The sequence below is a fragment of the Procambarus clarkii genome, chromosome 71, assembly GCF_040958095.1.
Source record: "Procambarus clarkii isolate CNS0578487 chromosome 71, FALCON_Pclarkii_2.0, whole genome shotgun sequence".
Taxonomy (NCBI): domain Eukaryota; kingdom Metazoa; phylum Arthropoda; class Malacostraca; order Decapoda; family Cambaridae; genus Procambarus; species Procambarus clarkii.
Window position 1 is genome coordinate 15226591 of NC_091220.1, and position 27751 is coordinate 15254341.

Consider the following 27751-nt stretch of genomic DNA (forward strand, 5'->3'; position numbering starts at 1 on the left):
CGGTTGTTCAACGTCCTCCCAGCAAGCATAAGAAATATTGCCGGAACAACCGTGGACATTTTCAAGAGGCAACTAGATTTATTCCTCCAAGGAGTGCCGGACCAACCGGGCTGTGGTGGGTATGTGGGCCTGCGGGCCGCTCCAAGCAACAGCCTGGTGGATCAAACTCTCACAAGTCGAGCCTGGCCTCGGGCCGGGCTTGGGGAGTAGAACAACTCCCAGAACCCCATCAACCAGGTATCAACCAGGTATGTATAATAAAAATGGACACAAAAATAAACTAAAACTTATACAGTATATAATTTTCATTTAACATACTGACAAAAATATATCGTCTGCCGACTGAGAGTGAAGGTAGGTCTGCGTTTTCTGAATGTCTGCTTAGGTATAGTTATATATCACAAAATGTGCCATATGTTTTTCACAAATTATCAAACTGCTAATTATATACCAAACTTTTGAAGTGTTATTTAATAAAAAAATTATGCAATAAGTATACATGAAGAAGCACAGATTCTTCGCGTACATTTATTAATTAATTATTACATAACACATCCCTGTGTTATTACATAACACAGGGACTACACTAGATTCACTAGTTTCCTCTTGAAACTAGATTGATTCAAGAGGAAACTAGATTGTTTCCTGCAAGGAGTGCCGGACCAACCGGGCTGTGGTGGGTATGTGGGCCTGGGAGCCTCTCCAAGCAACAGCCTGGTGGACCAAACTCTCACAAGTCAAGCCTGGCCTCTGGCCGGGCTTGGGGAGTAGAACAACTCCCAGAACCCCATCAAGCAGGTACAATTTTTTTGTCCACAAATGAATGCTTAAGACTACCAGCTAATTTGACTCTCATGACAATTCATAACTAACTATAATCTTTTTAATCTAGTAATAACTAAAACTCTGTTGATGTGTTGTGTGCCAAGATGCCCGAGATGGAGTCGAGTTTCAGCAGTTTCTTGGCCTTTCTCCAAAGATCGGATCTAATTTCAGGAGCGTGCCCTATTGTTCACAAAACTTTAACCAGGTATATTCCAAAATTTGGTTTCCATTGCTAGTATTTACATTTGTATTTGTATTATCAATTGTTAGGGCTAGGAGGTATTATGTTGGCAAAAGCTGCACATGTTAGTCTGTATCTCCAGATATGAATTCTTTAAAACCCCTAAAATCCAAATGAGTTCGTTCCATACATTCAAATGCAACTGCTATCGTCCTGAAAGAATTGATACTATCTTATTACTAGCAGAAATTGAACTTTTATCAAAGATACGCAGGTCTATCAAACCTGCTTCAAAACAACAACAAAAAGATGCACTGTGCAATTACGATACATAGGAACACTTGATGCAGTGAATAAATTGTATAATATTCGCAACGGGATCACCATAGCCCGTGCTACTTGGAACTTTGTTCCAGGTAGCGAATCTTTAACAACAACAATGTATAATATTAAATATAATCTTAGTAAAACAAAAGTCAAACAAAATATATTACGTATTATTGAAACTTATAATCGTATCCAAAGTTACCTAAATAATAACACCAAGGTGACTGAATCCCAAGAGCAATTCCCAGGCTGGATGGAAATGGTTGGGTAAATGTCCTTTCACCTAATACACCTGTTCACCTAGCAGTATATAGGTACCCGGGAATTAGGCAACTGTTGTGGGGGTTGTATCCTGGAGAGGGTTAATAGTTCGACCTTGGTGGGGTGGAGAGGGGAACATTCCATCAAAAATCACGTAAACAACGATTAATTTTAATTTCTAAATTTCTAGTATCCACAAGTGCACAATTAAATACCATTCACTACTCGCATTTCCTTTAAAATTGGAATATATACAACAAATACGTTAACACAAAAGACAATGAAGACCCAAACTACAGGAACACAGGTCTGAATGGTCACTACAATAAAATGCTTAAGAGACAAAAAAGGTAAACAGGAAGAGCTTAACATTGGGGTGGTTCCATCCGGATCCTGGCTCGTCTTGATGCGCACGAACACAACAAAACATTCTTGAACCTGACCTGCGTTCTTTGTCATTGTTTGCTTTGATATTATCTCATTTAATAATATATTACACATAAAGACAGCAAATAAACTCTTCGTGCAAATCCTAACCGTTTAATTTTCGTTGCAAGATATAAAAAGTCTGTGAGAGTTCGAATGCGTATTATACGAAATTATATAATCAGCCAAGCCTCCTAAAATGAAAGTACTTACAGTAACTATACAGATAGAAACTACCATTATGTAATGATGGACAACCAAAAAGTGAACGTTTTGCATCAATAAATAGGCTTGTATCGCAGCACCTCTAGGTCGAACTACAGTGCTGTACTGCAACCCATCCTAATTGCACGTCGCATTTTGACATACTTTACCAAAGGTATAACTAGAAGATGGTAGTGGCTCGCGAAACTGACATAATGTTCAGTTTTCTGTTCGTGGGTCCTCTGGAAGGTTAGGATAAGGGCACTTTAAAACGACTGTTTCTTGACGTTGGGAACGCTCGCGAGAACTGGCTGATTACTGACCCTATCCAGGATACAAGCCCAACATTTGTCTAACTCCTACGCATCTATTTACTGCTATGTGAAGAGAGAAATTAGGTGAAAAGAAACGTGCCCAACCATTTCTGTTCCACCAAGGATTCGAACCTGGGATCCCCGATCGTGGCGAGTCGAGAATTAAGCAAAATATACTCTGAGACCCAAGCACAATTAATTTTGTTCATCACTCTAGAAATGCTATAATTGAACTCGACTAATTAATGTCTACATATGAATAGATACGCTTTATATACATTTACAAATGATGGTCGTGTGGCAATGTGTAACTTTAGTCCAATTCGGAAGAAAGCATCAAATCATACTTTCCGGAAACGGTCCGCAAAAAAGGCGACTATGGCAGGAAGATGTGTTTGAAATGCATTCCAAGAGAAGAGTTCACTACATCGAATAAAGAAGCGTCAAGCTTTTAATTACTAACTATACGGAAATAAAGTAACGTACGGACGAATGAACTTGGGCAACACTGTATGCCCTCAACATTTACGCGTAGCGACAACAAAAATCAAATTTACATTTAAAAATTATAATAAACCACAAAGGTTAAAACATTTTGTCCACAGCGAACGCTAGAGTTATCTGCCGAAGTGTTTTGCCATAAGTTCATTTGTTTCAGAAGGGAATTATCGCTGCATTCCTCTATTGTGATTACGTTGGTTTGCCAAATTGGATGTATTTCAAGCGCGATGGTCAGTGCGTCCGCCCGGTGCTATTCTTGCCTGCTGCAAGCTAAAACCCTCCCAGCACTCACCTTTCCTGGTAAAAGCGCCTTCAGACTGCTTCAGACGTCCTTCGGTTGGTGCTTGCAGTGGTGGTGGTGCGTTCGGAGCGGTGCAGTGAAGCTCGTAAGTCAAGCGTATCTGATGAAATTAGAACATTATTGTGGTATATCGTTTGCTGACATCCGAAAGACTAATACTCATGTGAAGTGACTTTCGTGTGATGGGGTAAATTATAGTGTCGGAAATGCAAAAGGCCTATAACTATTTTTTGGGAGCCTAAGACCGTAACGTAGTTCTGGTGCTCAAATACTTCATGCATGCGTAAAAACGGTGATCCTTTACGAATATTAATTTTATGATAAAGGAGTATAATAAATTTGAATAATAGGTACTTTTTTATTGAGGGAAGGAGGGTGACAGGGGAAGATTAAGTACTTTCATTATCAGTCGTCCATATACACATATATAATTGTCCATCACTATCACTGGAGGATGATATACCTTCAGGGGCCATATTACAATAAAATAAAAGTTGTTCAATTTCAATCAAACTTTATTTCCTAGTTGAATATAAAAAAGGCTGCAATTGGTCCAAGTTTCAGTATCGCATCCTAAATAGAAAGGGGGAAGGGGGGGAAAATTCAACTAATTTTTCACATTTTCAATAAGTCCACAAGTTTCAAATGAAATCATTTATATGACACTCTTCTATTACATTAGCATATAATAAAGGATTTGTCTAAGCGGATTATCCAAAATATGTTTAGTTTTACTAATACAGTCAAATTTCCCCCAAAATTTATGCCAATATTTCATGTTTGCAAATATTTATAAAATCAATAAATGAACTTAGGAATAAAGTGTTTTAGAGAGATTGTAGTGACGTAAACTCTACATATAACGTGTAAGTTTCATATAAATTGAATTCAAAATGAAATAGGAAATTTTTAGAAATTTAGGACTAGAAATTTTATGTTACTCGACAATAAATGACAATAAATAAAGCCACAGATTCTGACACCCGTGGTTGAGGTTGACATTAACCAATTTCCTCCTAAATTGGCAACCCTACAGATAGGCTTACGTTCCGTAAGGTGTATACGTTTCATGCAAATCGCCCGATAAAAAAAAATTGAGAAAAAATCTAATATTTTGTAGTTTTTAACATTTTTTGGGGCATAAAACTAATTATTAAAACACTTTATTATATGCTATTGTGATTACTTAGTCATAGATATAATTTCAGTTGTCACTTGTGTTTGGCGTTAATTTTTGACCATTTTGGAAATTTTTTGAAACATAGTTCAATATATTTTTTCTCCCTTCCTATTTATGCTACGATGCTGAGACTTGGACCAGTTGAAGCCCTTTTCATATACAACTAGCAAGTAAAGTTCGATTGAAATTGAACAACTTTAATTTTACTGTGTTAAAACTCCTTCAATTATGTTTCAATGGAAAGCCTGATACACGTACATGGTACTCCTGTTTCTCATTATTATTCTACTGCTCTTCTACGACTACTACCTTCCTGGGGACCAATTAGCCCTCACCCTTCTTCCTCTCCCATTACCTTCTCACCTTAATCTTCCCCTAATCCTCGTCTTCTGTTTACACAAAACACGTGATTTGGTTATGCGTAAGCATCCACGTAGGAAAAAAATCAACGGAAATTCTGAACGGCTTTGGGTTTCAACACATTACCAAAGAATACATATAGAAAACAGAGTTTGGGATTATATAATCCCCCTTACACATGAGTTGATTAAGATTCATAAACAAAATATCGAATAATGGAAGTGATATGATTGAATGGGGATAGGCTATTCCCTAATTCTGAAATGTACTACACATATGATTATTTTTAACATAATTTTATACTTAATGCAAATCTTACCAATTTATATATTCCTGGATCTACATTATCTAATTCACTACTTTTGTTTTAAATGGATATTCACTCACTGATTGACACTACAATTTTCCATGAATTAGTCCAGTCAATTGAATAATTACAATTGCTTAAGTAAACAAACAATCCATTGTTGTGTGGTTTGATTATCACCAAAAAGTTTATTTTTGTATTGTTTAATTTGACCAAATTTTTTTTGTTATCTCACCATATAGAACCAAACCTAACTTTAAAAAACCTCTTAGTAATCCTAGGCCAAATACACAATATCTTTGGCCTAATACTTTTCATATACGATATGTGCAATAAGCTTCATAGGGAAGCCTAAGTTTGTTTTTTAACTTTTATTTTTCCGAATTCTATAACATTAAAAGTTCAAGTGAACTTTTTGGTGGTCTATCACAACATATTGGTACTTTCAACCAAATAGTTGCTATTAGTACCATTATTTCAGGAGGATAAGATGAAACTACAAAATATTCGAAAGGTGGTGCCACATGGTGCTAGCTATGTGAATGATTACACCTATGCACAAATCTATACATATATATATATACATGCATCTATACAACGAACATACAGACGCACAAATACTATGAATTAAGTGATTCTAACTATTCCTTTTATATTAAAGGTCAAATCCCGCAAGAGTGATCAGTAGTTGACAAGTTCAGGCACCCACCACCAACATGCCCGGCCACGTGAAGAAGAGCACGGGTCCCGACCCCGACCCCTCAGAGTTTTTGTACATTTCAATGGAAATGAAAATGCAGGACTCGACTAAGCCTTATGACCCTAAGAAGTCGTGTTGGGTCCCTAGTGACAAGGAGGGCTTCATCGAGGGGGAGATCCAGGGCAACAAGGGCGATCTCATTGTTGTTTACGCGGGAGGAGAGACCAAGAACTGGAAGAAGGATCTTGTTGATCAGGTCAACCCTCCCAAGTACGAGAAATGCGAGGACATGTCCAACTTGACCTACTTGAACGATGCCTCCGTCCTGTACAACTTGAAGTCCCGATACATCGCTAAGCTCATCTACACCTACTCCGGTCTCTTCTGTATCGCCATCAACCCCTACAAGCGCTACCCCATCTACACCAACCGCGTGGTCAAGATCTACCAGGGCAAGAGGCGTAACGAAGTGCCTCCCCATCTCTTCGCTATCGCCGACGGCGCCTACATGAACATGATTCAACGTAAGTACATAATGCTAGGCCGTGTTATACTGTCATTTGAAAATATTTAAGATCTACTCTTGTGAAATATGATCAGTGATGAAATTTCAAAATGAATGATCTTAAGCGTTAAGAAAACATCATAAATATGCAAATATTATATTTTTAAGAACGGTGCAAAATATATTTTTCGTACTTATTATACTTTATCTGAATAGCTAAAAGTTATTTTTCATATTAAATTTATTTTACGTATTCTTTTATATGAATGAACAAATCTTACGAGCAAAAATAGTTTTTTAACAAGTTATTTAGTTATGTAAACAGATATTATTAAAAATTAACTATAAAACTTCTAAACATGCTATATTTTGGGATTTTTCCAGTTGGTGAAAATCAATCTATGCTGATTACGTAAGTATAATATGGTAGTTTAATCTCGACCTTAATAATTACTCCAGAACTGTACTCTAATAATTTTCCTCCCCCCCATTCACAAGTAGACTGTAATAGTTCCCCTGCCCCCATTTATTACATATATACAGTAAAAGTTCCCCCTATTTATTAAGTAATACTATAATAAGAAGACATCCGTCCCTTCAAATGTCTGATATGTCATATATTTTATATTTTATTTTGACAAAGTTTCATTAATACCTATATAAGTAACTTTTAATAAATTAATTTAATGAAATTTGTGATTACCAACTATTTATTTTTTAGTATTGTTAGTTTTAACATCTTTTTTTCTTTTAACTAAAATATAAACATATGTATTCATTTTGTTATCTGTATGTAATTATGTTAATAATTTATCAGAAGTCTAAATATTTATATATATAGAAAAATAATGTTAAATTAGATTTTAGCTGAAATCTGTAACATTGTCAAAAGGTTTCTTGCTCACAAATCGGTTCTATATTCTTGTGTTTAAACTAATGCCCGATACCTACTCACAGTATCCATTTTATATATATATATATATATATATATATATATATATATATATATATATATATATATATATATATATATATATATATATATATATATATATATATATATATAGAAGGGGTACCACCTCTGGTGCAAGTGTAGGGACCCATAGCCTCGGAGAAGAAAATAAAGAGTACTCAGAGAAGACCTTGTGGATCCTCACTGAACACTTTGATATTTTCTTCTCCTACCACCCCTATTCTTTTGGTATGTGTGTATATTTATCTAACTTTATTTGAAAATGTCATTACACAAAAAAAGTTACAATATTGATTACATGCAGGGTGCAAGGCTGCTTGTCACAAGTTGTACAGCTCTTCCAGCTCCTCAGATGGCGGGCATGAAGCATGGATGCAGTGAGCATTTCCTCTCTGGATTGCCACACTAAGGCGCTGAAAAAGAAAACTGGCAGCTCTAGGGTCTCTAGTTGTTTCGATTAGCTTAGACCCCAACTCCTTCAAAAAGCTAGCAGCACTTTTACCCCAGGCACCAAGTGTCTCTGAGGCAATGGGGACAAAATTGTAGTGGTGCTCTAGGTCTCTGTATTTACGTGACTTGGCCGCTTTCCGGCCAAGTATATATATATACAAGTATATATATATATATATATATATATATATATATATATATATATATATATATATATATATATATATATTTATATATATATATATATATATATATATATATATATATATATATTTCTATATATATATATATATATATATATATATATATATATATATATATACACACGATATATATATATATCGTGGTCTGACAGTGTCAGACCACGGAGGAAGAATTAAAACAGGAATTCCTTCCTCCGTGGTCTGACACTGTCACATTTTTCATCACATGCTAATTTTCGTGATTTTCACACACACACACACGCATATATATATATTTCTCAATATATATAATATACATATTCCTCAATACAGTGGTGAGTCTGGTGCCGGCAAGACTGAGAACACCAAGAAGGTGCTCTCCTACTTCGCCAACGTCGGCGCCACCACCAAGAAGAAAGCTGAAGAGACCAAGAAGGTAAGCGTGATTTTATTTTTTATCGTTTAAGGTGTATTTATCTGTTAAATTATGATTTGCTTGAATATAAAATTATACTTCCCAGAAATGATTATAACTACCCTTTCAGAATCTCGAGGACCAAATTGTTGAGACCAACCCTGTCCTGGAAGCCTTTGGTAACGCCAAGACCGTTCGAAATGACAACTCATCCCGCTTCGTGAGTAATTTATAAAGCTAAATCTCAGGGCACAAATTCGATTAGTTAATACTTGATACTTTGTTCTGGTGTTTTAAGGCTTTAATTTAATGGATTTAATTTTGTGAACAGGACCTGTGTTATTAATTGCTTTATTTATTTATTTACATGTGTTATTTACTACTTTACAAAATAGTAAACTATGCTAGACTGTTTTATCTCAAGCCTACTGTTAAAACTCAATTAGGCACTGAATATGAACCACCTTAGCTGATTATACGATTTTGTCTAAATAACTTGCATTCACAAATGGCGCCAATATTTTCAATATCTGTTGCTTGTCGATGACTGGTATACCAGCCATGACATGGCTGGTATACCATGTCACAGTACTGGAGTAATATATATATATACCACGTCACCTTTCATATTCCCATTGATAAGTTCGCTCACACCGCTTGCATTTTAATAAATTTAGCAACTTAAATACAACGGCTAAGATACCTTTTGTAATATTTGCTTTCATATATATAAAACTTAAAACAAACTTCCTTTTATGACGATATGATCATATTTTTTTATAGGGCAAGTTCATCCGGATCCATTTCCAACCTAACGGCAAGCTGGCCGGTGCTGACATTGAGGTCTACCTGCTGGAGAAGGCTCGTGTCATCTCCCAGCAGCCTCTTGAGCGCGCCTACCATATCTTCTACGAGATGATGTCCGACCAGATCCCGCAAATCAAACGTAAGTATGTTTGTAGAAAATATTAATAGAAACAAATGTACATATGTCAGTCACAAGTTACATACAATCGTCAGCAGGTACGTGACTTTGAAAGAACTAGAAAATTTCTGAAATTAATGTGTATATATATAAATATAAAAATAAAGGCCTAAATCATCTTAAGACGAGATGATACGTTTATTTTCCGGTGTATATAAATAATTTACAAGACTGTGCCTATGTACAACAGTGGCTTGAATTAAAAATATAATAAACATTTTATAACAAAATTAAAACATTAATTATAAACAAAAAACAATGTATTTGAAAGCATAAAATTCACTTCAATGTATATTTTATATTGTTGTGACGAATGAAAGCAGGAATTTGTAGCAATATTTTTTTAACAGCATTTTCGACTAGTTTCATATAAAATGAATAATAGCCTACCGGATGTAAACTTAAGATTCTGTGCAACGGTAGCTATCAACAAATATTACAACTTAAATTAGCTGTGGACCCTGATTTGACCCTTCATGATATTTACAACAATACTAGGCTACGTAATGTCACATGTAAAGGGTCTAGTAGCTGCACTTTTACGAAACTAAATAAACCAAAATCGGGCTGAGTCGTTGTTTAAGTCTGCCACATTCACGAAGAAACAGTGAACGGTAAACGGCGTGTGTTTAATATTTACTAAAATACAAACGCGTTTATGATATCTAACCGTGAATTCGAATCAGATGTTTTGCTTACCAACAGGTAATACAAGAAATCATGACTTTTTTCCGATAGGAAAATTTATTTTATGATACATTTACATTCTTGTTAATAGTAAACATTTATTTTTAAATTACAGCTTATAACAGAGATCAAGAAAACAATCTCCCTGGTCGATGAAGGTGAGCCCACCAATTATGTGATTCACTTTAAGTAGACACCTAAAATTATTTTAACCAGTTAAAATATCGACGAATAATGTGACAATAAATCGATATTTTAACCAATTGTTGAGTACAATACATAATATTTACTCGCAGTTTTGACCATTTGACCAGAGCTGTCATTCCGTGTCTCAAGCTGAGTGAGAAACTCCCAGATCAACACGATGAATTGAAGATTTTGACACCATGAGGACTATATGATGTTCTAAGGTCCCACTCACTTTTCTCAATACTTCGAACTATACGACGTTCTAAGACCCCACTCACTCTTTCTTACAAAATTCATTTCTGAATACCTTTACTAAATTCTTGTCACCTTTATTAAGACTGTTTTCAGTTATGCAGCCCAATATATATAATTATATATATATATATATATATATATATATATATATATATATATATATATATATATATATATATATATATATATATATATATATATATATATATATATATATATATATATATGTCGTACCTAGTAGCCAGAACTCACTTTTTGGCCTACTATTCAAGGCCCGATTTGCCTTATAAGCCAAGTTTTCCTGAATTAATATATTTTTTCTAATTTTTTTCTTATGAAATGATAAAGCTACCCATTTCATTATGTATTAGGTCAATTTTTTTTTATTGGAGTTAAAATTAACGTAGATATATGACCGAACCTAACCAACCCTACCTAACCTAACCTAACCTATCTTTATAGGTTAGGTTTGGTTAGGTAGCCGAAAAAGTTAGGTTAGGTTAGGTTAGGTAGGTTAGGTAGTCGAAAAACAATTAATTCATGAAAACTTAACTTATTAGGCAAATCGGGCCTTTCATAGTAGGCTGAGAAGTGCGTTCTGGCTACTAGGTACGACATATATATATATATATATATATATATATATATATATATATATATATATATATATATATATATATATATATATATTATATATATATATATATATATTATATATATTATATATATATATATATATATATATATATATATATATATATATATATATATATATATATATATATATATATATATATATTATGCAGCCCTTTGAATATAATCCAAAGTGATTAAATGCTAATACTGAACTTTCTTCCTCGCCTTAACAGCCTCATGCTATCTAAGCAACGACATCTACGATTACCATTACGTGTCTCAAGGCAAGGTTACCGTCCCCTCCATTGATGACGCCGAGGACATGCAGTTCTGTCATGTGAGTACCTACCTAAAAGTTGCCCGTATCTGTAAAATAGAATGTTTATGTGGCTGTCCGAACTAGGAAGCCAGACGTTTGGGGCAAGCCTCACCCATTTCCGTTATATGACAAAGAGTGCTGGTAAGACGGTACACCACGAGCGTAGCTTTCATCGTGTAACTACACTTGGGTATTTACACAGGAAATTTGGGGTTATATGATTGCCATAGAATAGTCGGAGTCAGCCTAAGTGCCATAAACTTTAAGAAATATCTGCATCTTAAGTGTTCAACCCCCCTCCTTCTTGCGATTGGTAGGTCTGAAATAAAATTACGGGTTGTGGAAACCATAGTTTGATGCTTACTCCTGGCGTTTACCCGAGTGAAATAGGAGGGGGGGGGGTGATGGGGAGAGAAGGGGAATAGGGGCGTGGGAAGAGGGGGTGAGAGAGAGGGGAGGGGGAGAGTGGGAAGAGAGGGTGAGAGGGGGAATAGGGGCGTGGGAAGAGGGGGTGAGAGAGAGGGGAGGGGGAGAGTGGGAAGAGAGGGTGAGAGGGGGAGGGGGAGAGTGGGAAGAGAGGGTGAGAGGGGGAATAGGGGCGTGGGAAGAGGGGGTGAGAGAGAGGGGAGGGGGAGAGTGGGAAGAGAGGGTGAGAGGGGGAGGGAAAGGGGAAAGGGAGAGTGGGAAGAGGGGGGAGGGCTGTGGGATAGGGGGACTGAAAGGAGAGGAGGGGCGGCGGGGAGGGGAAGAGAGAGAGAGAGGAGGATGTTGGTGGAAAGGAAAGGAGAGGTGAGAGGGGACGGGATAGAGAGGGAGAGAGATTGGAAGTTATGGCGGAGAGGAATGAAGAGAGAGGGGAAGAGGGATGAGGGCGGATATTGGCGAGAATTAAAGATGGAAAGAGGGGATAGGGGGGGAGAGTAGGGGGAGAGAAATAACAGATGGGAAAGGCTGGTTGAGAGACCCGGACGCAGCCGAGTACCTCATCTCGTATATAAATAACAACAAACATCCCGGCAAAAAAAAATTCCAAATGAGCAGCTGCATAGTGTTTAGAATATTTCTTAGACTTTTAAAGCAGGCAACGCTTCTGTACTAAGAGGGAACAGCTGGAGTTATATTTATATCTGTATCTCACGACAAGGAACAGAATGCACAAAACATACTACACTATATTCCTTGACCCTGGATGGGGCAAACAAATTTGTTTATCTAAACCTGGTATACAAGGATGCAAGGAATACAAATTATCTCTATCAGGTAAGTAGAAATAAGAGCAAACAAAAAGAAATATCTATACAATGTATACAAGGAAAAAAATTATGTATATATCATAAGGGGCTAAGGATGATCTACATTTCTATACCTTGTGAATATGGATAAAAAGGGCAAAGACGGTCTATCCTAAATAAGTATGAAAGGAAATGGCAAATCTTATTTATACCAGGCGAGCAAGGGGAAAAATACATATACCAGGTGATTAAGAATGGAGTTCAAATTATCTACACCAAGTGATAAGGGACTGAAGGAGAAAATATTATTTATATCAGGTGAGTATGAATGAAAGAAGCAAAACTCACCTATACCAGATGAGCAAATATGGAAAAGGCACAAACTACCTACACCAAATGAAAAGGGATGACAGTGGAAAAAATAATCTTACTATGAGGCAAAGATAGAAGAATTAGTAGTAATTCTAAGTAAGGAATATTAGTCGGTGAGCGGAGATCAAGAGCAAATATTATCTAAACCTGGTAACCAGGTATTAGAGGGGCAAAAATGATGTTTACCAGGTTGTGAAGATATGAGGCAATTCATAGTTAAACCAAGTAACCAAGTATGAATAGGGAAAAAACTTATGTACACCAGGTAAGGTTAGAAGGTGTGCAATGGAAGATAATTATCAGGGAAAAGCGCCAAGCCATTACGACTATATATCACTGGGAAGGGGTCAGGATAAGGATTTGAGAATAGGACGGAGGGAAGGACTGGTGCCCAACCACGTAGACGGTCGAGGATTGAACACTGACCTGCACAGGAAGGTGCACAAGTTATACTTGTTCACCTGGTATGGATGGAGCAACAATTAAATTATCATTGGCACTATTATTATTTAATAAATTATTTTACAATATGGTAAGTTGATTTAGGGAATCTTTTTCAAGAGTAGTAACGTAACAGCTTAACTTGCATTTTACAGACAAAAAAAACTGTTTGTATAGTTTTGTAAATTTGAACGGCACAGATGTAATGTTGCTGTAATGAATAAAAAAATTGACATCATGAATAAAGTAATATTATATTAGTGAATACAAAACAAATATACTTACATTATATGATTATAAAATTGCTTTCAAAATAGCCAATGATCAGGACAAATTTTGGTGAAATAGAGGATTTTAAATGACATATCACGATGACAATTTCTGCTCATGACAAATAATTATTATTTATAGCGTTATGAACCCTATAAACCTTAGTGTCTTAAGAGAAACAAGAAATGAATATCAGATATATTTTGTTCTAAGATATGTTTTAATGTTTCTACGTGTATTTTAATTTCCATCATTACAATGCTAATTAATAACGGACAAAACTCGAGCGTGCAAATACTACATTTTGTTCTAATGATCAATAAAAACTGGTATAGTTTTATTACCCGAACTATTTATACCAAATAATAACAAAGCAGTTCCCCAATTGTGATGATTATATACTCTCCTATAACAGTGTATATGTTGAAGAATTATGCTGCGAATGAAGTACAAAAAATTAGTCTGAATATAAGGAGTATTAGTAAGTTGTGAATAGAAGTGGATATAATGTGTTGTATAAGAGATTTATATAACCTGTACCGCAAAACTCAGAAGTAATAAGCTGTGAATGGAAGCAGATAATCTAACCTCTGAACCTCTACAAGGTTCTAGCATGAGTAGAAGTACTAGCATGAGAATGAACGCAGGATGAGATTGGAAGTGAACTGATGAATACCAACAGAAGTAGAAATACTAAGTTTCTAAAGGAAGCAGATATACTAGGTGAATAAAAATGTGATTTGTAGTACTAATAGTGCAACATTATGAACGGAAATATATATTAGGTTGTGAATGGAATTTGAAATATCAAGCTGGATGTTACTTTTGATTCAGCTACTCTGAACAAAATTCTCCAAGTACCACGGAATATGGTGAGCCCGTAATGGACTTTATCAAGCTGGAAATGGACGTTCAATTACTACTACGAATATATGATACGAGAACCGACTACACTTGAATGGAAGTACAAATACTAGTCTGTAAATGGTAGTAAATGTACTACGTTGTGAGGGAACGTATAATGAATGGGCTTTGTGTTGTGGTAATGTTGTGGAAATACTAAGAATTACCCTGTAAGTAGTGCTAGACTGTGAGAGCAAGTAGAAGCACTGGGCTGTGAGTACAAATAGAAACCCAAACCTGTGAGTGCGAGTAAAAGCACTAGGCTGTGAGTGCAAGTATAAGCACTTGGCTGTGAGTGCAAGTATAAGCGCTTGGCTGTGAGTGCAAGTATAAGCACTAGACTGTGAGAGTAAGTATAAGTATTAGGCTGTGAGTGTAAGAATAAGCACTAGACTGAGTGCAAGTATAAAAATTAGGCTTTGAGTGCAAGTACAAGCACTAGGCTGTGAGTGCAGGTATAAGTACTGGCTGTGAGTGCATGTATAAGCAGTAGACTGTGAGTGCAAGTATAAGCACTAGGCTGTGAGTGCAAGTATAATCACTAGGCTGTGAGTGCAAGTATAAGCACTAGGCTGTTTGGTTCAGATGAGGCTTCAACGCTTATTGTACAGGATGCCACTGAATGAAGCCCGTTTAAAAAGAATTTTCGTGATATACATTATAAATTTTGTTTACCCACTCAGAAATTCCTATCGATTTTACCATGTATTTCGACGAACGTACAGAAATGAACCGTTGGCCTCTCCAAAAGTTCCCATTTTGCACTATTATTTTTGCAGAGGTCACGATGAAAAACTAACAGATCCTCAGGCCTAGTATGTAGACAGGCGTCAACTCAACCATTATACTGACTGTAGACAGGCGTCAACTCAACCATCATACTGACTGTAGACAGGCGTCAACTCAACCATCATACTGACTGTAGACAGGCGTCAACTCAACCATCATACTGACTGTAGACAGGCGTCAACTCAACCATCATACTGACTGTAGACAGGCGTCAACTCAACCATCATACTGACTGTAGACAGGCGTCAACTCAACCATCATACTGACTGTAGACAGGCGTCAACTCACCCTATCGTACTGACTGTAGACAGGCGTCAACTGACCCTATCATACTGACTGTAGACAGGCGTCAACTGACCCTATCATACTGACTGTAGACAGGCGTCAACTCACCCTGTAATACTGACTGTAGACAGACGTCAACTGACGCAAAACACTGACGTCTGAACGGCCGCCATCCCCGAGGAGTTGCATCACCGCTCTGGGCTCACCGATCAAGTAGTTCCCGTGCTATTGGCGTCAAATGCCGTTATTAACTCTCTCTCAAAGTGCACCAGCATATTCCCAATGCCACCAAGATCTCCAGAATCGCTCACACGTTCTAAAGATGGACGGCAAAATAGTAAAACTTCTTTTCTAAGCAGAGTCAGTGAGGATATTCCTCCGCGAGTTTTCCCGCCAACACTTGTAAACATTGTCAGACGATTACTGATATTATATAATTTTAATTTTGTTTAACTTCTTATATGTACATGATAGAGACAAACTACATTTAATTTGTAGTTGTTATTTTCCAAAAGCATTCCCTTGGGGTAAATTTGTGCTTATGTGAGAGAAAACAACTAGCAGTTAAGGGCCTCGCATTATATATGATTGAGAGACCGCTAAATACCGCTGAGGCCCCCACATCATCGAGAGACCACTAAATATACCAGAGACCTAACCGTAATAGGAACCACTGAATACCTCTGAGGCACCCCCACTTCATGAGGAACCACTAAACATATCAGAGACCTCACCTTACGATCATTGAATACGTCGATGGCCTCACATTATGAAGAGCCTTTAAATGTAAAACTCGTTGCATTTTTATCAATGTATACATAAAATATAGTTTATTTTGTCATCACCTTTTCTGTCATAATATATTGTTTTTTATCATTAATATATATACATTTTTCCATTGTACGAGCCTCTAACAATCGACATAGCCTAGCATCTCAGTATGTGAAAATTCTGTGTTGTGTGTATGTGCAGCTTAGTATGCAAAGACAGCGAACACGATAGATGTGTGTGGGACCTACGTCACACAGAGAGGAGCTTCGATAATTTGTAAGACACCAATGTGGTTCTTCATCTGTTACAGGATGCCTTCGACGTTCTCGGTTTCTCCCCCGAAGAGGTTGAACAAGTCTACAAAGTCACCGCATCAGTCATGCACTTCGGTGAAGTCAAGTTCAAGCAGAGGGGTCGCGAGGAACAGGCCGAACCTGACGGCACTGAGGTAATCCCCATAACGTAGTTGTTTTACATATAATGTCATTTCATCCAATAATAACAAGGTTACATTTACCTACTTGGAGAAAATGCTAAATAATCATAGCTGTTTTGCTTTCCTCCACCAGGTTGGTGACAAAGTCGCCAAATTGCTAGGCGTTGAGGGCGCTGATCTGTACAAATGCATTACCAAGCCCAAGATCAAGGTCGGAGCTGAGTTCGTAGCCAAGGGTATGAATGTGGATCAGTGTAACTACTCCGTCGGTGCCCTGGCCAAGGGTCTGTTCGACCGTGTGTTCAAGTGGCTGGTTGCCAAGTGTAATCAGACTCTGGAGACGGGTCAGAAGAGAGCGTCGTTTATTGGCGTGCTCGATATTGCTGGCTTCGAGATCTTTGACGTAAGGAAGAAGTTATAATGAGCTGTAACAGAATACCATTAAGAAAACTGCTTCAAAATATTGTAATAATAATACCGAACAGTAATTCTGCTCTTGTATATTTTTTTATTCTATTTTCCACATTTCAAATATTCTTTTCATAACCAATCTATTTTTTCCTGTTCATTCAATATGCAGTACAACGGCTTCGAGCAGATCTGTATCAACTTCTGTAACGAGAAGCTGCAGCAGTTCTTCAACCATCACATGTTTGTGCTGGAACAAGAGGAGTACAAGAAGGAAGGTATCAACTGGGTCTTCGTCGACTTCGGTATGGACCTACAAGCCTGCATCGAGCTCTTCGAGAAGGTAACTTCCTTATACTTTCAAATTACGTTTGTGTTAATTTACCTTATCATGGGGATAAAAGAATTTTGCAAGTTATGGAAACATTTACGATTTCATAAGTTACTTAGTATTGCGATCACGGAGTGAATTATTTTGTTGACTAGGAAATTATACTTAAAATTTTTTGAACGTAATGAAAACTCTAAATATAATTTTACATATGTAAATTAAATTTTATAATTTAATTGTGAAACATAAGCACGCAAATGAGTTCCTACTTGAAGGAACAAAGAAGAAACCTAAGTGAGAGAAGTAGAAAAGTTGAGAGAAGAATTATGGAAGCCTCACGTCAAGGATGCAGTTATTAATGACAATATCATGAGGCTAAAAACCATAGAGGAAGGTTTGAAGTCTGACCGTGGGAACACATGGACATTTGTAATTACAATGTAGTTAAGAAAAATTAAATGATTTTTTTTCTGTAAATAACAAATTCTCAAACCACGAAGGAACATAACGAAACTACACCACTGGAAGGCAAGAGACTGAGACAATACAACACAAGCAACCAGTAAGGCAGACAAATACAACCAACCACCAATCTGACAGAGAACAACATATCATTGCTGCATCTCCATATTCTCTTCCAAATCAACAACTCCATTCACAGCCTGCATATCATCCAAAAAGTGGCTGAATCCTTCCTTATGTTGAGAGCAAAGATGCTAGTTATTGGAAACATCATTCATGAGGCAGATTGACTGGGATACAAATGATCTGAAAGGAGAAGAAGAGACAAATTATGTAGAAGCTTAAATTACTTTTAAGCTTCATCACATTTTATGAGGCTTCGCCATCCCAGCAAGTTTATAGGATCTATGAAATAACTATACTCACTTATCTATGAGCGTAGACAGGGTAATAGATGCATGTACGCCTCACGATCTTCTATTATTTATACCATATCGTTACCAGAGGGGATGCTGAACTTGGCCCCACCCCGGCCGCCTACGGTAAAACCTTATCCTCCAGGAATGATATATAGAGACTGTACACGCAAAGTATAAGCTAGCTCTGTGGCGCAGTGGTAAACACTTGCCCCGTGCTTCGCAAGCGATATGGTCTGGGTTCGTATCCTGGCCGGTGAGGATTAACTTGGCGCCAGTCCTTATGGAGCCTGTGAGGCTAGCGATCACCCCACTGCTTTGCTCAATATAGAAACCACTCCTACTATCGATGTATATTTAGGTCTACTCTTGTATATTTATCTAGGAGAAAATAATTAACTGACGTTTTACGTTTAACAGAAAATGGGAATTCTCTCTATCTTGGAGGAAGAGTCTATGTTCCCCAAAGCCACTGACAAATCCTTCCAAGAGAAACTTAATGCTAATCACCTGGGAAAATCTCCTGTGTTCATCAAGCCCAAGCCACCCAAGGCCGGTCAGGTCGAGGGCCACTTTGCCATCGTTCACTACGCTGGCACTGTCACGTATAACTTGACTGGTTGGCTGGAGAAGAACAAGGATCCCGTCAACGACACCGTCGTCGACCTGCTGAAAAAATCTTCCCACGCCCTTGTGGTCACGCTATTCGCTGACCATCCTGGACAGTCTGGAACTGGTGACGCTAAAGGTGGTAAGTGATAGCATATTTACTGTTATCCAGTGACACACATTCTCTCTCACTCTTTTCTGGACTTTTGTTGATGGTGAAAATAGAATTGATTACTACCCACGGAACTGCTTTTGAGCGGAAAACTAACAAATGGCTTCTCTTTCTTCCCCAGATTGATGTCTCCGCCTTGATATTTGTCATAAAAGGGTCTCTGGACCTTCGCTTGTTGTTGACATTCAAATCACACCATACATACTGTTGTGTTTTTTAAGTACATGCTAAAAATAAACATAAATCATATTTACTATTTTACATATACATCAAAATATTGCCACAGAGATTTTGAACATATATATATATCTGATAAATTACCATAATACTGCTATATAATGGTAGGATAAACGAAGTATAATAATACAATAGAATATACAAGGTACAGTAATTAGAAATTTATCATACACATCTCTTGTACTTTCAGGTGGTCGAGGTGCAAAATCTGGATCTTTCAAGACAGTTTCCTCAAATTACCGGGTGAGTAGGTGAGGCTTGGCGTTAGGCTTCCAGCTTCCAGGTGCTATTAGCCCACCTTATCAGTTTTCTCATGTTTTAGTAAATGTATTACAGTGTACTACTTTTTATAATATATATATATACACACACACGAGTTTATAATATAGAGCAGATATGAGAAAAAATAGGTTAGAGTCAGTACATTAGACAACCGACGGTTGTATAGGCGGAGTCCAAATGCAAACAGCTTCATCTTGCAGGCACAAATAGGTAAATACACACATTGTAACACTAGTTCCAACTCCTTCATGCTCGTAGAAGATGTCTAGAAAGTGTCCTTCATATGGCTATCTACTGAAATTATTGTAGTGCACTCATGAAATGAGTTCAGATTTAGCTTCAGATAAACCCTTGACATGCCGTTCTCACCTACAGGACCAGCTCAACAACCTGATGAAGACCCTCAACGCCACTCATCCCCACTTCATCCGATGCATCGTCCCCAACGAGACCAAGTCCCCAGGTAGGTAGCCTCATATAAACACAGTATCGTCCCCAACGAGACAAAGTCCCCAGGTAGGTAGCCTCATATAAACACAGTATCGTCCCCAACGAGACCAAGTCCCCAGGTAGGTAGCCTCATATAAACACTGGCCTGTGCCCAATGAGACCAAATTTCTTGGTAAGGCAATAATAACCCAAAAGTTTATTATTTTTTTGGTTACAACTCTTTAAAAATTCTTAAGCTTCATTTTCCCGTGACCAAAACTTCACGGCTAGGATGCCATACGTGCAGTTCAAATATGTATGTCTGTGGAGGGACCCTATCGACTATAAGGATAATAATACAGTGTAACGTCTCCTCTTGCACTCAGGTGTGATTGACGCGGGTCTTGTCATGCACCAGCTGACCTGTAACGGTGTGCTTGAGGGCATCCGTATCTGTCGTAAGGGCTTCCCCAACAGGATGTTGTACCCTGACTTCAAGCATCGGTGAGTTGACGCGCATACACACACACAGATTATAACATTTTTGTGCAGACGAGGAGTCACAATAACATGGCTGAAATATGTTGACCAAACCACACGCTAGAAAGTGAAGGGATGACGACGTTGCGGTCCGTCCTGGACCATTCTCAAGTCGATTATAACAATAGAAAGTGAAGGGACGGACCGAAACGTCGTCGTCCCTTCACTTTCTAGCGTGTGGTTTGGTCAACATAACATTTTCGTATTGCTTTTAAGAACGAGGAAACATTATTGGATATAATAGGATAATATGAATCATTCGTAAATATTCTCTGGCTTCTCACTTTAAAGATACAAGATCCTGGCCTCTAAGGAGATGAGTGAGACGCCTGACGACAAAAAAGCCGCCAAAATTTGCTTCGACAAAGCCGGGCTGGAAGAAGAACTCTACCGCCTGGGCAACACTAAGGTACACTTGTTTAGGAATCATTAAGGGGTATCTAGAGTAGCGTAGCCCTACAATATACTAAACAGTTTGTGCTTTATTTTTATTGGACTGCAAGTTTGATTTTAAGTCGTTATAAATGTACATGTTTCTATTTACTTATTATGTACGTTCTTCAGGTTTTCTTCCGTGCTGGAGTGCTGGGTACCCTGGAGGAGATCCGTGACGACCGCCTGAGTAAGATAATATCCTGGCTGCAGGCCTGGGTCCGCGGCTTCATCGGGCGAAAGGAATACAAGAAACTCCAGGATCAGCGCGTCTCCCTTGTCGTCGTCCAGCGCAGTCTACGCAACTTCCTAAAGATGCGCACCTGGGCCTGGTTCACCCTTTGGCAAAAGGTCAAGCCTCTCCTCAACGTTACTCGTATCGAGGACGAGATGCGCGCCCTCGAGGAGAAGGCCGCAAAGGCTCTAGCGGACTACGAGACCGAGGCCAGGCTTCGCAAAGAAGCTGAGTCCACCATCGCCGCTCTTCAAGAAGAGAAAAACAACCTGTTACTTTCCCTCGAGTCCACCAAAGGTAATATGTCTGAATACCTGGAAAAACAAGCCAAACTACAGCGCCAGAAAGCCGAGCTGGAGACTCAACTTGACGTGAGTGTTATTATTTTTAAATTTGTAAGAACATTATTGAGAAATTACATGTTAATAAACATAGAAACACTAAAAACTATAATAATCCAAAGTAACAATGTAAATAATTGGTGAATTCGAACGAATAATATTGTATGTATATATTAATATAATTTCAACTATATACAAATTTCCTCTATGATACAGAAAAATAAAAACATTCTCTTATATGTAAGTTACTTTCATGTACACTTTATAATCATTCATGCATGAGAACGTACATACAATCATTCATGTACACTTATAGAATCATTTACGTACATTTATTGTGCATTTATACAATCATTGTTACAGGATGCCACAGATCGTCTTCGCCAAGAAGAAGAAACCCGCAAAAAGTTTGCCGATAGCAAGAAAGAAATGGAACAAGAGCTAAAAGCCCTGAAGAAGGAGCTGGAGAACAAAGAATGTGTTACCCATCAAGTAGAACAAGACAAGGCGGCAAAAGATCATCAAATTAGAACCCTCGCTGAAGAAATTGCGCACCAGGAAGAACTTATTAACCAAGTGAAGAAAGAGAAGAAACACCTTCAGGAATGCAATCAGAAGACGGCTGAAGATCTTCAATGCATCGAAGACAAATGTACTCATCTCAACAACGTAAAAACTAAGCTGGAACAAACTCTTGATGAACTCGAGGAGTCTCTTGATCGCGAGAAGCAGCTCCGAGGTGAGGGAGACAAGATAAGGCGCAAAATTGACAATGACCTTAAGCTGACTCAAGAAACTGTCGCTGATCTTGAACGCTCCCGTAAAGACCTTGAGGACACTATTCATCGCAAGGATAAAGAAATTTTCGAGCTTACAAGTAAGGTTGAGGAGGAACATGGAATCATCTCCAAGTACAACAGACAAAACAAAGAATTCCAAACACGTATTGAAAATCTTGAGCGAGAACTTATAGACGAGCGTGAAGCACGCAGCAAGGCTGAACAGGCGAAGACCAGATTACTACGCGAACTCTCAGAATCCGCAAGTCGTCTGGAGGAGGCTGGAGGAGCCACCGAAGCCCAGATCGAGCTGAATAGAAAGCGGGAGGCTGAGCTGGCTAAGCTCCGCCGAGACCTTGAGGAGAGCAACACCAAACACAACACTTCAATCAATATTCTCCGCAAGAAACACACTGATGCCGTCGCCGAAATGTCAGAGCAGATAGTCACTCTCAACAAGGTGAAAGCCAGGCAAGTCAATAGGAATAGGACCAAAGAATCAAAGAATATATTCTGAATATAACTCAAACCATTCTGGTTTTTAGGTTCTGAGTTATGTTCTTGTATTTAAAGGTTATTAATTTATTTAATAACTTCACCCAACAGGAACGAGAAGGAGAAAGAGTCCTTGAGGAGCGACTTAAGTGATGCCAAGGCTGGCCTCAGTAGCCTCGCCCGAGATAAGGTACTTATTGCCAGCCTCATTCCTCAATGCTATTCTCACTCCACAAAGATTTTCCCAAATGTTGACATTTATATGAATTACTTCCGATGCCTAGTATTGATGTGCGTGCTTATACACTTCCATGCATCTATACAAAATATATGACACATAAATACAATTATTTAAATGATATAGGTAACTCCACTATTCCTATAATACCTTATAAGATAATATTAATAATAATTTATTCACAAGAAGATACAATGGGTTAATGATATTACATAAGATTGTAATTTGTACAAAGCCTTGTAATCTTTCAAAGCCACGCATAGCGTTTCGGGAACATGATAACGTAACGTAACATAATGAGACGAAGATGATAACGTAACCCCATTTCAGACATTGTTCCACCAAGATATCAGCTAGAAAAATGCTAACAAATTCATCCCACAGGCTGACGCTGAGAAAACCAACAAGCAGCTGACACAACAGCTGAACGAGACGAGCTTCAAGCTGGAAGAGGCCCTTCGCGCCCTGGGCGACCACGACGCCACCAGGAAGAAGCTCGCTGTTGAGAACGCCGACCTCGTCCGCCAGCTGGACGAGACGGAGCACAGAGTGGCGGAACTTACCACCCTCAAGCTCTCCCTCACTAACCAGGTCGTAGAGAGTAAGAGACTTGCTGACAGCGAGATCAAGGTAAGTCTTTACCCAGCGAGGTCTGGTAAAAGGTCCGTCAACTTGACCAGACGGTCAGTCGTGACAGACGTGTTTATACACGTCAGACAGCCCACTGTCGTCGTGTATAAACATCACATATTTCTCGCAAACTATTAAAACGATCATAATTATCATTGTCAAACATATATGTCAAATTTCGATATTTTGGTATAAAATAGTATTAAACAGGTGGCGATAATAATATTAAATGAATAAACAGGATATTTATTTCAAATGTTATTTATAATAATGAGTGCGAGTAGCACAGGGTGTTTAGTATTAACATAAGCTTTAATGTTAAACAAATGAATATAACAGTATTGTGGAAATAATCACAATAGGGGACAATAATCTATCATATACATAAAGGCCTCAGAGCAGGCGCTTGGTCTTGCAGGCGCTGTTAGGTTAGCACAATTAGGAGAGTGCATATGAATGCGTATACGCACCATAAACAAATATTAGTGTAAAAAGAGCGTCAATTGCGTATTTATGATGTTTTGAGAGTTAAAACATTGACTTCATTCCACAGAACCGTGTTAATCTTCTAGGCAAATATCGCAACCTGGAATTTGACATTGAAGGTCTTCGAGAGCAACTGGACGAAGAGAATGAAATAAAATCAGACTTGATGCGTCAAATTTCCAAGTCTTCAGCTGAGGCACAAATGTGGCGTGCCAAGTACGAGTCAGAGGGCGTTGCCAAGGCTGAGGAGCTGGAAGCAACGCGCCTCAAGCTGGTCGCCCGCCTTGACGAAGCAGAGGCGCAGATTGAAGAGCTTAATCTCAAAAACCTCAACCTGGAGAAGAACCGGCAGCGTATCACCTCTGAGTTCGAGCACGTTCAGGTTGAGGTTGATCGAGCTCAAGCCATGGCAATTGCTGCTGAAAAAAGGCAATATAACTTTGATAGGATAGTTGGTGAATGGAAAATAAAGGTAGACGACCTTGCTGGCGAACTCGATGCTTCACAAAAGGAGTGCCGCAATTACGCCAATGAACATTCTCGTATTAACGCCCTGTACGAGGAGAACCAAGAACGATTTGAATCCCTTCGTCGCGAAAATAAGAGTATTTCTGACGAGCTCAGAACGCTAACGGACCAGACTAACCAGAACTACCTGGCTCTCATCGAAGCCCAGAAAAGCGCCAAGCGTTTTGAAACCGAGAAAGATGAGCTTCAGGCCGCTCTTGAGGAAGCCGAGGCTGCCCTCGAACAAGAGGAGAACAGAACGTCACGTAGTCAGTATGAGCTCAATCAAGTCAGACAAGAAATTGAAAAACGAATCCAGGAAAAAGAAGATGAATTTGAAGCCACCCGGTAAGTAATGTGTATGTTTCTTGTGATATGTTTGACATACATCACATCTTTGATATAATGTTATTGTAATGGTATCACATATGTTATACTTCAGCTCATCCTCCATACTTTGATATAATTTATCATATATATTTATTTACAGAAAGGCTCATCAGCGCGCCATTGACGCCCTACAAGCTTCCCTTCAGAGTGAAGCCAAAAGCAAGGCAGAAGCACTTCGACTGAAAAAAAAGATGGAGTCAGATATCGGTGAACTGGAAGTTGCTCTCGATCACTCCAATAAGGCAAATACAAACCTGCAGAAGCAATTAAAAAAACATCAGACCGAAATCCATGAACTGCAGCAGCGTCTCGACGAACAACAGCGCCTCGCTTCTGATTATCGTGAACAGTTTAGTTCCGCTGAGCGCAAGGCCAACACTCTAAGTATAGAGCTGGAGGAGGCTCGCACGCTGCTAGAGCAGTCAGACCGCAGTCGTCGTCAAGCTGACTCCGACCTCTCTGATGCTCATCTCCAGGTCAGGAAACTCACGACAGAAAACAATAATCTATCTGTCTTAAGGAGAAAACTTGAGAACGAAGTCTCGTCCCTTCGTGTAAGTATGCGTGTTTCATCCTTGTATAGGATTAGACAATATATATTGATTATGTTGTATATATATATATAATTGTAAATAGCGAAGGCATTATTGTTGTATTTTCTGTGTGTTGTGAAATTAATGCATTTTCCTGACATAAGTTTTCCTCATCACAACAGACCGACCTGGATGAATTGGCTAAAGAGGCAAGGAACTACGAGGATAAAGGGAAGAAGGCGATGCTTGACGCAGCACGCCTAGCTGACGAGTTGCGAGTCGAACAAGAACACACCCATGTTCAAGAAGGCGTACGCAAGGGCTTGGAAGTAACCGTCCGAGAATTGCAAGTTCGCGTTCAAGAAAGTGAAGCCATTGCCGAAGGGTATGGAAGGACTACCGTTGGCAGACTGGAAACTCGAGTTCGGGATCTGGAAGAACAACTGGACACCGAGCGTGTTGCCCACGCAGAGGCCCAGAAGAACCTGAGGAAGTGTGAGAGAACCATCAAGGAACTTTCATCCCAGACAGATGAGTACAAGAAGTCTTACGAAACGATGCAAGACTTCGTTGATAAGCTGCAGCAGAAAACCACGTCCTACAAGCACCAGATAGACGAGGCCGAAGAGATAGCCGCTCTGAACGTAGCCAAGTACCGCAAGGCGCAGCAGGAGCTGGAGGACGCGGAGAATCGAATCCGCTCCACCGCAAGCCAGAGTCTAATAACGTACATAGAGAGTACAATATAATAAGCTTACCTTTGATAGCTTAAGTACTTGCGCTGTATAATCACTTGTAATAGGTGCAAGATTGAAGTTCAAACAAACTTTTGGAAGGAACTTAATACCCACCACTTTACTATATTTCTCTTTTATATAATTGTTTTTAGATTTATATGAACAGTTTTCAAACTCCGTTTTATTTTTAAAACAATAACATGCATTTAAAAATATATATATATAAGTAAACAAAGAGAAACTATTAGCCTTTATTTGATTATAAATTACTGGAAACTAGTGTTTTCCTTCCAGGACGTTCAATAATATCATTCACCTTCCTCGTGGCTATAGGCCTCTGTGCTCTTCGAAAATCACATGCGTTAAAAAAGCAACTGTATGAAACAGTCACAGCAATGTCACTTGCATCTACAGGCAAACTGTGCTTGTCAAACTTTGCAAAGTAACTATATGTTACAGACATTCATAATTACAGCTAGTACCATTCTGGTAAAACAGATGCACTCATATTCTTTCAATAACCTTGTTTTATAAAGAATTAGATAACACCCAATCAGTGTTCTATGAGATTAAAAGGCCAGTAACATCAAGCTTCAGTTGAGATGAAAAGTACGCTAGGAGACCTTCACTTGAGATGAAAAGTACGCTACGAGACCTTCACTTGGCCTCCAATAACGTGAACTGAGGCATTCCCAGACAACAAGAAACCCCTCACGACAACACAATTAGGCGGGACCAAAGAGCCGAAGCTCAATCCCCCGCAAGCACAACTAGCTGAGTTCAATTCTCAGACTCGACACAATTTTCACGCTGAATCGTGACCTTTGACCTACATTCTTCAGAGTTAAATTAATCACCATATATCCCCCAACTTAAATAAACACAAACAAAGAACTGAAAGGTGAGTGGCTGATCAAACCAGATCAAACAACAGTTTCAAACACCGCATTTTTTATGTAAATCATGAATGGTCTCTTTCCTGAGGGAATTCCAGTACTTAGAAGAGAAGATGAGGTGGAAAGGAAGGAGGGAAGACCTAATAAAAACACAGCATGACGAGTTACGGACGCGTACAGTACA

General features: G+C 38.4%; 1 protein-coding gene across 1 annotated transcript; it reads left to right on the forward strand.

Annotated features, from left to right (window-relative positions):
• Nucleotides 1–3271: 3271 nt before the first annotated feature.
• Nucleotides 3272–27174, forward strand: LOC123745565 (myosin heavy chain, muscle). Its single transcript, XM_069312067.1, has 22 exons — nucleotides 3272–3425; nucleotides 5849–6411; nucleotides 6777–6804; nucleotides 8331–8433; nucleotides 8543–8632; nucleotides 9196–9358; nucleotides 11398–11501; nucleotides 16857–16994; nucleotides 17116–17385; nucleotides 17563–17733; nucleotides 19020–19347; nucleotides 19808–19860; nucleotides 20275–20362; nucleotides 20715–20832; nucleotides 21160–21277; nucleotides 21433–21906; nucleotides 22240–23126; nucleotides 23262–23340; nucleotides 23773–24018; nucleotides 24572–25359; nucleotides 25502–25955; nucleotides 26117–27174. Exons 2-22 carry the CDS (start codon nucleotides 5904–5906, stop codon nucleotides 26681–26683), a joined length of 5775 nt encoding a protein of 1924 aa, XP_069168168.1. The 5' UTR covers nucleotides 3272–3425; nucleotides 5849–5903; the 3' UTR covers nucleotides 26684–27174.
• Nucleotides 27175–27751: the final 577 nt, after the last annotated feature.

What these genes read in the sequence shown, in the direction of transcription:
- LOC123745565 (XM_069312067.1), top strand. Translation starts at nt 5,904, where the DNA reads ATGCCCGGCCACGTGAAGAAGAGCACGGGTCCCGACCCCGACCCCTCA. An exon ending in CCAGATCCCGCAAATCAAAC is followed by an intron (nt 9,359 to 11,397) that starts GTAAGTATGTTT and finishes TCGCCTTAACAG; the next exon opens with CCTCATGCTATCTAAGCAAC. An exon ending in ACGAAGTCTCGTCCCTTCGT is followed by an intron (nt 25,956 to 26,116) that starts GTAAGTATGCGT and finishes TCATCACAACAG; the next exon opens with ACCGACCTGGATGAATTGGC.